The 14382-nt window shown below is 43.5% G+C and overlaps 1 protein-coding gene across 1 annotated transcript in view; it reads left to right on the forward strand.

Moving 5' to 3' along the window:
* Positions 1–14382, forward strand: part of PDK3 (pyruvate dehydrogenase kinase 3) — a 74530-nt gene that overhangs the window by 18215 nt on the left and 41933 nt on the right. Inside the window, exon 2 of the mRNA XM_005593191.5 lies at positions 11190–11331. Within this exon, the coding sequence (XP_005593248.1) occupies positions 11190–11331 (142 nt within the window). The remainder of the gene's footprint in view (positions 1–11189; positions 11332–14382) is intronic.

Here is a 14382-nt window from a genome sequence, read left to right on the forward strand (position 1 = left end):
AATTGACCTGTAAGAGGGATTTACCATTACCTACAAATGTTATCTTGAACCCCTGAATTTTACTTGCTATGTTAACTTTGTAACTGAACTTATTGGGTGTTTTAATTTTCAGTTGTGATCAGAGATTTTTTTTGTGTGTGTGTTTGTATGTGACACAGGCTCTCACTCTGTCACCTAGGCTGGAGTGCAGTGGTGCAGTCTTGGCTCCCTGCAGCTTTGACCTCCCGGGCTCAAGTGATCCTTGCATCTCAGCCTCTGAGTACCCAGGACTATAGGTGCACACCACCGCATCTGGCTAATTTGTGTATTTTTTGTAGAGATGGGGTTTCACCATATGCCCCAGGCTGGTCTCGAACTCTTGAGTTCAAGTGATCCTCCCACCCCGGCCTCCCTTTGGGATTACAGGTGTGAGCCACCACACCCAACCAGGAAATTTTTGTTGTTGTTGTTGAGACAAAGTCTCACTCTGTCGCCCAGGCTGGAGTGCAGTGGCATGATCTTGGCTCACTGTAACCCCCACCTCCCAGGTTCAAGCGATTCTCATGCCTCAGCCTCCCAAGTAGCTGGGAATACAGGCACGTGCCACCACACCTGGCTAATTTTTTTGTATTTTTAGTAGAGATGGGGTTTCACCATGTTGCCCAGGCTGGTCTCGAACACCTGAGCTCAAGTGATCCTCCCACCTTGGCTTCCCACTGGGATTGCAGGTGTGAGCCACCGTGCCCAGCCAGGAAATATTTATTGAATACCTACAATGTACCAGGTATTGTACTAATGGACTCTTCAATCTTTTGAGCAATCATGATACAGGACGTAGAACTCATAGAACTCAGTGACCGAGGCAGTGGCAGAGGGCATTGCCCTAGTGGAGGGCACAACTTCTGGGCCCACAGAGAAATCCATTCACAGCTTGCTTTGGCTTTGTTATACAGAGCAGCAGTTTTCTCACTAATCTGTGTAGATATATATTTCAAAAGAGCAGACAAACAGGATTTCTAAAGAGAGAGGATCAAGGGACTACTACCTTGATTAAGAACTCTGTCCCAATCACCTTGGTACCCCCTTTTCCTATCAGAAGAACAAAAATCATTACATGAAGGGTACCACAGGTATCAGACCCCATTAGGAAGCTCTGCATATAGTAGCATGTTTTGTATGAGATTTTTGTATTTTTTTTTTAAAGAACAGAACGATTCTAGTTATAGGAAGATTTTTATTAGTTAGTTTGCCGTATTTGCTTTATTTTTCCCTATTCCCCCCACCCCACATACACATGCTTTATGCTTTTTTGCTGAAGCATTTGAGAATAAATTGCAGACATCATGCCTCTTTACCCCTAGATACTTAAGTATGTATGTCCTCAGCTTAAGGGCATTCTCCTAATAACCATGATACAGTTATTACCCTTGGGGAATTCATCATTGATATAAAAATAAAATGGACCATCTAAATTTCCCTTAATGGGGCCAGGCGCTGTGGCTCACACCTGTAATCCCAGCACTTTGAGAGGCTTAGGCTGGTGGATCACCTGAGGTCAGGAGTTCGAGACCAGCCTGGCCAACATGGTGAAAACCTGTGTCTACTAAAAATACAAAAATTAGCCGGGCGTGGTGACGCACATCTGTAATCCCAGCTATTCAGGAGGCTGAAGTAGGAGAATCTCTGGAACTTGGGAGGAGCAGGTTGCAGTGAGCTGGGATCATGCCACTGCACTCCAGCTTGGGCGACAGAGCAAGACTCTGTCTCAAAAAAGTAAAACTAAAAAAAAAAATAAATTTCTCGTAACGGCTGCCGGTTCCTGTATTGGACAACTCTCGGGTCTAGAACACTCTCAGAAGGCACTGCAGCAGAGGCGGCTGCTGAGCATGGTGCTGCAGAGCCCAGGGTGGGGGGCAGGAGACTCCCACCTCAGCAACGCAGTAGACCAGTAGCGGGCAGGAATGACAGGAAGGCTGGCTGGGTGCAAACAGGAGAATGAACTAAAAGTCTGTAGACAGAAGGGCCACCCTTTGTTCTGACCTTGAGACAAAACCTGACTGTCCATAGAAGAGTGCTTTAAAATATAATTTAGCAATAAATCATCTACAACCCCCCATTAACATCCTAGAGAAGATCACATTTTCCAAAGATGGCCATGAGGATACTTTTCTACAGTGTGACCTTGACACCTCTCTGTCAGGAGCGGGAGTCGAAATTTCCTTCTGGAGTCTGGGCAGGCCCTGGCTACTTAGCCTAATTGATTGTGTTAGACATAGGCCAGCCGTGTGACTTCTGAGCCTGGGTCATAAAAGGCCATGCGGCTGCTGTCTTTCACTGAAGTAATGGAAGGATCCAACTAGCCCGAGGCTGCCGTGATGTGAGGGAGCCCAGGAAGAGGCCACCCCAAGCTGCTCAGATGTGCAATCCTAGTTGCGAAGTCATCTGGCCCAAGCATCAGACTTAGGAGTGAAGGGGCCTTCGGATGCTTCCAGACCCAAGATCTAGTCAACCTGCAGCCTTCGAGTTTTTCCAGCTGAGACCCAGATAAGCCATCCCTTCTGCGTTCTGTCTAAATTCCTGACTCACAACATCTGTGAGTGTCATAATAGGGACATTGGGCTGAAAGAAGGCATGTAATATCTGGATGCTTGGAGGCATTGAATTTGATAGGGAATAAAGTGTGTGTGAAGTCCCCAGTCTTTGGCTCTTTGTCTCTGAAGTTCTGACTTATTCTTTTTTTGGTTTTTTGAAATGGGGTTTCACTGTGTCACCTAGGCTGGAGTGCAGTGGCACAATCACAGCTCACTGCAGCCTCGACCTCCCAGCTCAAGTGATCCCCCTGCCTCAGTCTCCCAAGTAGCTGGAACTATAGTCACGCACCACCATGCCCAGCTAATTTTTTATTTTTTGTAGAGACTGGGTCTCCCTATGTTGCCTGGGCTGGTCTTGAGCTCTTGTACTCAAGCAGTCCTCTTGCCTCAGCCTCCCAAAGTGCTGGGATTACAGGCATAACTGACTCACTGTGATTAATAATAATAACCAAACCATGGTCTGGCCTAGAGTGGAGGCAGCCCCAAGTTTGGCAGATTCCAAATCTGTAACCTATTTTGATCTCTTCTTAGATTCAGGAATAAATTTTCTTGAACAAAGGAAAACTCTTAAGCTCTTAAGACAGTGAGAAACTGCTCATGAAGCAAAACAAACATTTTAAAAGTAGAAACTAAGTTTTTAAAAAAGGGATTCTTTGAAGGACATTCACAATCATTTGGTAGGTCTCCATTCACATGTCAGGTTGTTTCTTCTGAAGAACTATTCAATTAATCATTGTTTAACCCTAGTAAATCCAAAACTTAATGACTTATTCTTAAATTCAGTGTTTTCAACAGATTGAAATCTTATAACTACAACTGGAGAAAAGAAGTTGAAGAGCTCACCTCCACACATGGACATAAACATGGGAAGAACAGACACTGCAAACTACTAGACAGGGGAGGGAAGTGGGCGCGGGTTGAAAAACCACCTGTTGGGTACTGTGCACACTACCTGGGTGCAACATCCCCATGGAACAAGCCTGTGCATGCACCCCCTGTATCTAAAATAAAAGTTGAAAATTTTTTTAAAAAGAGCTCACCTTGGCCGGGCGCGGTGGCTCAAGCCTGTAATCCCAGCACTTTGGGAGGCCGAGACGGGCGGATCACAAGGTCAGGAGATCGAGACCATCCTGGCTAACCCGGTGAAACCCCGTCTCTACTAAAAAATACAAAAAACTAGCCGGGCGAGGTGGCGGGCACCTGTAGTCCCAGCTACTCCGGAGGCTGAGGCAGGAGAATGGCGTGAACCCGGGAGGCGGAGCTTGCAGTGAGCTGAAATCCGGCCACTGCACTCCAGCCTGGGTGACAGAGCGAGACTCCGTCTCAAAAAAAAAAAAAAAAAAAAAAAAAAAAGAGCTCACCTTAAAATAATATGTTCTCAGTTATATTTTACAAATTTTAACATGGTTAATGGGAAAAATACATTGCCAACTCAGACATTTAGTTGGTGATATTAATGAAAAGCATTTATTTGATGATATTAATAAAAATTATCAGAATGAGCTGGATCATTCTGTTGGGTTTTTTTGGTGCCTTGCGAGTAATTTTTCCATGTATTACTCTTTATCTCATTATTGCCACTCCCAAACCACCCCCCAGCCCCCACCATCTGCTAAAGCTGAACAATGGACAAAGAAAGCCTTCAAGTAATCCAGACAGAGGAGACTCTACATTTTAGGAGGCATGGTCTCTGTTGATTGAAGACAGTGTAAAATATGTCCTTAGCCTCTGCTTTAATTAAAAGGTACTTATTGTCAATCGCTTGAACCTAGGAGGCAGAGGTGGTAGTGAGGTGAGATCCCGCCATTGCACTCCAGCCTGGGCAATAAGAGCGAAACTCCATCTCAAAAAATAAATAAGTAAATAAAATAAAAAAGAAAAAGTTTCTTATTATCAGGTGACTTGATTAACTGAAGAAATAATTATTTTTTCTGCCGCCTGTAAATTACTCGAAAAGAGGATTAAAGCCAAGCCAGGGTTATCAGCCACTACGGAAACCAGGTGTAAAGAAATATGTCTGTGAGCTCCTGCTCGCAGGCGGCTAGCTAAACGCTCCTGGCTACCTCCTGGTCCAACCATCGGGAAGGCTCCCTGCATTAAATTGAAAGTCATTTGTATTTCTGTGTCTACTCATCCTAGGTCTTGGTGAATGTGAAGCTGTATGGGACCTTTCTAGACAAAGCAAATCATACCTTTTGCAAATACAGTAATTGTCTCCAGCTTCCCAATAAAAGGACAAAGTATAAAAAATAAACAGAGGCCAGGCACAGTGGCTCACGCCTATAATCCTAGAACTTTGGGAAGCCGAGGCGGGTGGATCACCTGAGGTCAGGAGTTCGAGACCAACCTGGCCAACATGGTGAAACCCCGTCTCTACTAAAAATACAAAAATTAGCCGGGTGTAGTGGTGCATGCCTGTAATCCCAGCTACTCGGGAGGCTGAGGCAGGAGAATCGCTTGAACCCAGGAGGTGGAGGTTGCAGTGAGCTGAGATTGCGCCACTGCAGTCCAGCCTGGGCAACAGAGTGAGACTCTGTCTCACAAACAAACAAACAAACAAAGCAACCAGAAACAGAAGAGAATGAAAGGATCGTCAAACTTAAGAGAAAAATAGAAGAAATGCACATGAGTGTATTTGAGTCTAATGACCTGTTTGCATCCACTAAGTCAGAATTTTCCAAGCCCCCTCACCTGCTCCCTTTGTCATCTTTGAACTGATACCAGGGAAAAACTTAATTGGCAAATTTGAATGAGATGAAGTATATTGAGAAATGCAGAATAAAACTAGAAAGTCAAAATTAAGTAATGTGGAGAAGCCAAGTAAGTAGGGGAAAAATGAAGTCAAATAATTGGAAAGCAGAACTGGAAAATACACAATATACCAGAAGACTCATCAAAACAGAACCCTCTGACAAGGACATTCATTTAAAACCAAAATGTTTTTCTTGCTAAGTTCATTATTAAAAAAAAAAAAAATGGTTGTTAGAACCTTTTGATTTAAACTGAGTATCTGGCATTAATACATAGGAAAGATACTTTCAATGTATATGAAGAAAGCACAGAAAGATTATAAAAATGAGGCATTTCATACTTATTTTTAGGCTAACAAATTAACTAAAAAAGACTTATCCTCCTATTTAAGCTGGTATATAATTAAGGTATTTGAGTACAAATAATTTGTCCCTAAACTTCATGTAGAATGTAAGAGACAAAACCTGAGATTTTTCAACTACTCTTTTTAAAAAACACAAACTTCTGGACCAGGTGTGGTGGCTCACGCCTGTAATCCCAGCACTTTGGGAGGCCGAGGTGGGCAGGTCACTTGAGGTCAGGAGTTGGAGACCAGCCTGTGCAACATGGTGAAACCTCATCTCTACTAAAAATACAAAAATTAGCCGGGCGTGGTGATGGGCATCTATAATCCCAGCTACTCGGGAGGCTGAGGCAGGAGAGAATCGTTTGAACCTGGGAGGCTGAGGTTGCAGTGAGCCAAGATCGCACCACTGCACTTCAGCCTGGGCAACAGAGCGAGACTGTCTCAAAAAAAAAAAAAAAAATCAACAACAAACAAAGAAAAAAACAAACTTCTGAAAGCATGATCTATTCTTTGAATAAATCATTGAGAAGCTACCATAGGCGAGGCACTATAATATGTGCTATGAGGGATACAGAGACAGATAAAAGTTTCTTTCCACATGAGTTTTATAACAGACTGATAATCCAAGGAAGCTTGAAGAAAATGCTTCCTGAAATTTGGTTCTCTAAGACCATGCCTAGTAGTTGAGTTTTAATTATTGCAGAATCATCAGATGAACCCAGGGAGTGGGTTCTCAGGGCTGACCAAGCAGTAACTGACAATTCGATTGTGTATCCCATGGCCTCAGACTATTCTGTTTGAGTATCATCAGCATCATTAGTGATTTCTATTTAATTAGCCTCTTTTCTAAGTTTTAAGAATATGTGACTGTTAAATATTGTGGTTTATTAAATTTTTATTTATGGAGATGGGGGTCTTGCTACATTGCCCAGGCTGGTCTCAAACTCCCGGCCTCAAGTGATCTGCCCATCTCAGCCTCCCAAGTAGCTAGGATTACATGCGTGAGCCACTGCCTCTGGTTTAAATGTTAAGCACATTTTAACCCTCACCAAATCTCTGTGAAGTAGATACTGTTCTTATTTTATAGGTGGTTATAATGAAGTTTAGAAGTGTAAAGAAACTTACCCCTGCTCATGAAGCTTGTGAATGCTCTAGTCAAGATTCAAACCCCAATCAAACTTCAGCACCTGACCTTTGTCATCACCAGCCCACAGGACCATAGGCTTTTCTCTGAATCCTGAACTCCAAAAAACTGAAAATTGAATTTCTTTTTCATATATTTGCTGCCAGAACTCATTTTCTAGCAAAACCAGACCTGAACTGACTTGATTACATAGTCTTTATCATACTTACTGGAGATGTTCGTGTATTTCACTGCAGCTATGTTGTGGCTCTCTAATACTCTGTATTGTACAATGTATGGTATAGACTCCTTTTTACCTTCCTAAAATTGGAAAACCTTTAAATTCTGAAACCATCTAGATCTGCAACTTTCAGAGAAGAGATGAGAACCTGACTGCGGCCACCTCACGCCTGCCAGCCAGCTCTCACTGCTCACGACATGCTTGTATCCTGTGGCTCCTAACAGGCTGCCAACTTGGAAATTTAAACATGTATACTTTCATTACCCCCAAAAACTCATAACTGTGAAAAAATTATTAGTTCATACTGATACTCCCAGTTTCAGTTTAACACCAGAATTCTTCTACTTCTTCCCTATTCCAGAACTTCCTTTTTCCTGTTAAAGAAAAAAAAAAATTGGCTAGGCGTGGTGGCTCATGCCTGTAATCCCAACAGTTTGAGAGGCCAAGGCGGGCAGATCACCTGAGGTCAGAAGTTCAAGACCAGCCTGGCCAACATGGTGAAACCCTGTCTCTACTAAAAATACAAAAATTAGCTGGGCGTGGTGGTGGATGCCTCTAATCCCAGCTATTCCAGAGGCTGAGGCAGGGAGAATTGCTTGAACCCGGGAGGCGGAGCTTGCAGTGAGCCAAGATCGCACCATCACACTCCAGCCTGGGTGACAGAGTGAGACCCTGTCTCCAAAAAAAAAAAAAGGAAAGAAAAAGAAAAGAAAAAAAATTATCTGATACTTGTTAAAGATGGTAGGGAAGGCTTTATTCAAGAGGGACCCCTATAGTGGGAGTTTTTCAGTAGTGGGGAGAGATCAGGCTGATCTCCTAGTGCAACAAGGACAAGTGGAAATTTATAGCCAAGGAGCAGGGTGTGGGTCAATGGGTGGAAAGTTACTAAGAGGAAAAGTCCAGGTTGGAGGGGATTCTTGTTGAAGGCAGGCCAGGGTGATAAGATATCGAGGGTAGGGGGATCAGACACCAAGGGTAGGGGATTTTCACTGAAATGACTCAGCAGGATTTTTGCTAAGACTGGACTAAGCAGGTCAAGATAGAACCCAAAGTCGAGGCCTAGTCAAAAAGAAGACTCAGAGCCAGATGCGCTGGCTCACGCCTATAATCCCAGCACTTTGGGAGGCTGAGATGGGAGGATCGCTTGAGCCCAGGAGTTCGAGACCGGCCTGGGCAACATGGCAAAACCCCCTCTTTACTAAAAATACAAAAATTAGCCAGGTGTCCCAGCTACCTGGGAGGCTGAGGTGGGGGAATCACTTGAGCCCAGGAGGTTGAGGCTGTAGTAAACCGTGATTGTGCCACTGCACTGCAACCTGGGTGACAGAGTGAGACCCTGTCTCCAAAAACAAACAAATAAGCAAACCGAGGAGAACCTGGTTCAAGTTTGGTCAAAGGAGAGAGTCTTTGTCATCCTACAGTGAGAACATCAATGTTTCTTTTGTGATTTAAAGAGAATTTCCTTTCTGTTTAACCAGGATGCAAAGTATTTCTCCCGGCATGTGAAAAGCTAGACTTATATTTTAACTTGGATAATAGGGAATTCATTTTATAATGAGATTCACTGTGATAAATAGCAGCATTTTTAGTGCATTTAAAGTTAAAGTTATATTCATACAGAACCTTTTAGGAATAATATACGGATGCTCCTTGACTTACAGTGGGGTTACATCCTGATGAATACTTCATAAGTCAAAAATATTGTAACTGAAAAATGCACTTGGCCAGGCATGGTGGCTCATGCCTGTAATGCCAGCACTTTGGGAGGCCAAGATGGGTGGATCACTTGAGGTCAGGAGTTCGAGAACAGCCTGGCCAACATGATGAAACCCTATCTCTACTGAAAACACAAAAACTAGCCGAGCATTGTGATGGGCGCCTGTCATCCCAGCTACTTGGGAGGCTGAGGCACGAGAATCGCTTGAACCCAGTGGGTGGAGGTTGCAGTGAGTGGAGATTGTGCCACTGCACTCCAACCTGGGTGACAGAGTGAGACTCTGTCTCAAAACAAAAAAGCACTTAATAATTAGATAAACCCATCATAAAGTCAGAAGATTAAACAATCAAGAAATCATAAATTGAACTGTTTTAAGTTGGGGACTGTCTCTATATTATTTGAAGCAAAATGACCAGAGCTAGTTGGACGTGGTGGCTCACGCCTGTAATCCCAGCACTTTGGGAGGCCGAGGCGGGTGGATCACAAGGCCAGGAGATCGAGACCATCCTGGCTAACATGGTGAAACCCCGTCTCTACTAAAAATACAAAAAATTAGCCCAGGCATGGTGGTGGGCGCCTGTAGTCCCAGCTATTTGGGAGGCTGAGGCAGGAGAATCGCTTGAACCCAGGAGGCAGAGGTTACAGTGAGTCGAGATCGTGCCATTGCACTCCAGCCTGGGTGACAGAACAACACTCCGTCTAAAAAAAAAAAAAAGACCAGAGTCATTTTAAATGTTAATTGCCTAAGGCCAAATGAATGTGTATAGAATAGATGTTGGAAGGTCATTGCGGGGGCATTTCACCCCTTCCCCTCTTACTTGAAGTGGGTATTTGGGGATTAAGGTCTTTATCACAGTGAAAGTACAAAGGAGAAAAGTGAATCATCAATTAGTTAAAAGATTTACCAAAGGCCTTCCATATACTCACTTAGGATGAGGGAAATGAGGAATGGATTATTTCAGACTTTCATCTTTTATTGTAACTTTTTTGAGAATGGAGAAGTGGGTCAGGGATGAGTGGGGAAGAAAGGTTCTGCAGATGACTTTCTAGACTAGGTTCTTTTTTTCAAGTTTTATTTGGTAGGGAGAGCAAATGAATAAACCAGAATGTGACTGGAAGTGTTAGAAAATTGGATTTACTTCTGAATCTCTGACTTGCTGCCTTCATGACCTACAGAAGAATAAGGAGAGTTTGGTAGAGAAAATTGTTAAATGAGCTCTGCTCATCTCTCTCTGGGCCTGGCCACGATGTTGCCCATTTCTGTGCAGCTTCCAGGGAATATGGAACAGCAAAGAGGCCTAGGCAGGGCGAGGGAGATGGGATGGACTCCTCAATACCACGGAGACCAGGAGGACCAGTGTTTGTCCAACACTTGCTCCGTGTCAGCCTCCATGCACGGTATCACATTTAGTCCTTACACAAACTAGCTTTATCCCCGTTTTACAGATTAAGGCAGCTGAGACTCAGAAGTGAAGAAGCTTACCAAAGTTTTCACAACCTGCAAATGGAGGAATTGGGGCTGGAGGACATTTGTGTCTCCAAAGCTCATGCCTCTTCTATCAGGCCCTCCACCACCAGCCACCATGGAGTTTCCAGCAGGGCTGGGGGTTGCAGGCCAGGCTGATGCTAGAACTCTTCTTGCCACATGACAGCAGAGGAAGGAGCTCAGGTTTCCTCTTTTAAGTGGCCAGGTATGTTTCCTCTCATGGCATCTTGTTTATGTAAATTTTATGCACAGCCAGTTCAGGGAAGCCTCCAGAAGGCACTGACCTCCTTCCTTATGGTTACAGTGAGTCGAGATGTGGCACAGTAGATCCCTCTGCCTCTGAGTACACCCAGGAGATAGTTTCTCTGGCATGTTTCTCTGGCACATGCCAGCCCTGTGTCTCAGTCAGAGCCTCTCCTCTGGAATCACAGGGTCTCTGGGGTCTGTGGCTACTTCCCAGAGGGGCAGAGCTACGGTCCCTGAAGAAACACACTGTAGGAAAATCTTAGGAAACAGTTGGCACACACAGTAGGTGAATATTTGTGAAATGAATGGATCCGTTGCCTCCTGGAAAGCCCTATGAACGGGAGTGGATTTACATGTTCTGTTACTTTTGTACTTGGCAGTTTTCCCACGGTATTTATTTGAAAACAAGTTCAGATTATATCCCAGGTCACTTTTATATTGCCGCTGGTAACGCTAGGAACGTTTTTGTGTTAAGAAAAAAAAAAACAAACAAAACTGCTTTCAAGGTTGCCTCTTGTAATGAATGTTCTTTTTCTCTGCTAATTAAATTATTTTCTTCAACTTGCTATTTCAAAGGATAAAAATTCAACTAGAGACTGCAGGATTATTTAATTTTCTCTTTCCAACCAGTAGTAACCGTGCTACCATGGGAGCACTTTATTTCTCCATCTGACTATAAAATCATGGAACATTTTTCATGTCTTAATAGGGAGAGATAATGCATGTGAGAAAACTTCATATATGTTTCTACGAAAGGAACTTCCTGTGCGGCTGGCTAACACAATGAGAGAAGTTAATCTTCTGCCGGATAATTTACTTAACCGCCCTTCAGTGGGATTGGTTCAGAGTTGGTAAGTAAACAGTGTGGCTTAAAATGGATCTTCCCACAATGCTGTGAACATTTGGCAGCGGGACCATTCTCTGTAAAAGTGCACATACTGCCCATCTGGGGAATGAGTCATTTGGGATAGCTGGATTTTCCATGCAATTAAAAGTTTTTTTTTTTTTTTCTTTATGTGCTGTTTGTTTTAAAGTTGTTTTAATGAAAATGCTTGTAAATTATACTAGACACTTTCTTGAGTTTTTCTTATGTGTGGTGGGATTGCACTTTTTCTGACAGGGCATCTGCTGCTTTTATCAAGTCTTAACCTTACTCCTTTTGTTTTCCTTGTAAAGACATTCCTTGAAGTCAGTGCTTCTTGTAGAACAAATTAAGTCATTTAAAGGGGAACCTCAGATTGGAAAAATATCAGTTCCCTGCTGTGCTTCATTTGCTCCATGAAAAGTAGGGAAAATTTTGACAGAGTATAACGTAAACTTAAATCAGTTATAGCTCTGATGCTTGAAGCATATGTCATTTAACTGAAGACGTTGAATTTGTGACGCAAAGTTACCCGCTAGGTAAGCAGGGTGAGATCAATGAATGGTAGGATGTAAGAGCAAGTGGTGTGTTTTTAGAAAGGGATTTGCATATACAGTGTTTGAGAAACATTTGCAGGTCTACTCTGTGTTTTAAAAGCAAGGTAGAGGCCGGGTGTGGTGGCTCACACCTGTAATCCCAGCACTTTGGGAGGCTGAGGCAGGTGGATCACTTGAGGTCAGGAGTTTGAGACCAGCCTGGCCAACATGGTGAAACCTCATCTCTACTAAAAATACAAAAATTAGCCAGGCATGGTGGCATGTGTCTGTAATCCCAGCTACTCAGGAGGCTGAGGCAAGAGAATCACTTGAACCTGGGAGGTGGAGATTGCAGTGAGATAAGATCACGCCACTGTACTCTCCAGCCTGGGCAACAGAGTAAAACTCCATCTCAAAAATAATAAATAAATAAATAAATAAATAAATAAATAAATGCAAGTAGAAGTCACTGTGAAGAAAGTTGGAGGAGTTGGGGAGGTCAGATGCCATCAGTCCTCTCAAGCAAGCACAGTGCTGTGGGAGCAGAGAGAAGCGGACAGAAATGCAAGCTGTGGTTCCGTACTGCCCCTTGGTGGGTGGGTGGAACTGACAGATTGCAGGTGACAGGGAGAGCATTTTAGAAGGGAATGGCGTGGACAGATGTAAGGAGTGGAACTACTAATTAGCTCGCATCTAGAGGGTTAGTGGAGGCCAGGCTACTGAAAGAGAATGGACATTCAATAGTCATTCCTCCATAGTATTAATTATAATAAATTCATAGGGTTAAAATGAATTGTCTGAGACACACTATATTAGGTGGTCTCAGAGGTACAGTGTCAAGTCTCTTTTCCAGACAAGCAGCAGCTTCTCACTGTGTGACGTGCAGTCTTTGGAATGCAGGAGAAATGAAAGAGACTGTGACTGTGGCTTTGATGTCATATAGTTCCTTGCATCCTGCTCTGGTTCCATAGCTTGTTTCAGAAAGAGCAGCAAGTTCTTGTTTGCACGAGACTTCTTTATTGCTTCAAGGCCATCATTAGAGATTTTCCAGTAGAAGGTATAAAATCCCAATTAGAGGCCACTGTGGTGGGGATTCTAGGTAGGCAGGATCAAGTCCCCTGATCCTGGTGGTGGTGACAGTTAAACATTTACTATTGCTTATGTACAGGCTGGGTCAGGGGCTTCAAAGTGAATTGCTGGGCTCTTTCGTGTTGTTTTCCAACATCAACAACCAATTCCGAGTCTCTGGACAGCAACTGGGTTCAGCAATTCAGTTCAATCCTGACACTACCTACTTGGAGTCAGGGCACACTCCACAGCTTTACAGCTCAGCCCCACAAGAATCTCCCCTACTGCAGACACCAGTCACAAGTTCTGGGCCACCTGTGCCTCTGACTGAGTGGCTGGACATTGAGTTTCCACACCCCTTCTCTCAGATTTGATAATTTGCTGGAACGGCTCACAGAACTCAGGAAAATACTTTACCTATGTTTATAGGTTTATTAGAAAGGGTACAATTCGGGAACAGCCACATGGGAGAGATGCATAGGGCAAGGTATGGGAGGCCGCATGGAGCTTCCATGCCCGCTCTGGGCACACCACCCTCCCAGTACCCCCATATGTTCACCAACCTGGAAACTCTGATGGTCGTTCAAGGGTTTTGATAGAGCTCAATCTCCAGCCCTCTCCCCTCCCCAGAAGTTGAGAATAGAGCTGAAAGTTAGTCCTCGAATCGCTTGGCCTTTCTGGTGACCAGCCCCATCCTGAGGCTATCTAGAGATCCCATCCTAAGTCACCACATTAGCATGAACTCAGGTGTGGTCAAAGGGGGCTCTTTATGGATAGCAGAAGACACTCCTGTCACTCAGAAAGTTCCAAGGGTTTTGGGAGCTCTGTGCCAGGAAGCAGGGACAAAGACCAAATGTACTTAAATGTATTATATGATACCGGCAAAGTATAGGCTCGAACAAATTGCTATGTCAACTCCGTTGTTTGGTTTTTGTCTTTTAACTCTTCCTTTTCCACATCCATTCCAAACAAATGCATGCCATTTCTTCTTTCTTGTTTCTTAAACATTCTATTTTGAAATACTTTCCTACTTAACAGAAGGGTTGCAAAACTGGTAGAAAGAATTCCCGTATACTGTCACGTAGATTCACTAATTGTGAACATTGTTAACATTTGACCACGTTCTACCATTGTCATTCATATTCTTTCTTTCTGTCTCACTCTCTGCATACACACACACACACACACACACGTGCGCGCACACACATATATATATCTATGTCTATATATGGCACACAGACCCATATATGGTACACATACACGATGTCTACATCATGCCCCTCTGCCGTGAATACTTTAGCATGTATTTCATTGGAACAGGTCTTAGAAAACCACAATGTGGTCATCAAATTCGGGAAATTTAACATTGATACAGTAATGTCTTCTAATATGTAGAACTTGTTCTCGCTTTACTAATTGTTGTGATACTACCCACA

This window comes from Macaca fascicularis, chromosome X (genome assembly GCF_037993035.2).
Source record: "Macaca fascicularis isolate 582-1 chromosome X, T2T-MFA8v1.1".
Taxonomy (NCBI): domain Eukaryota; kingdom Metazoa; phylum Chordata; class Mammalia; order Primates; family Cercopithecidae; genus Macaca; species Macaca fascicularis.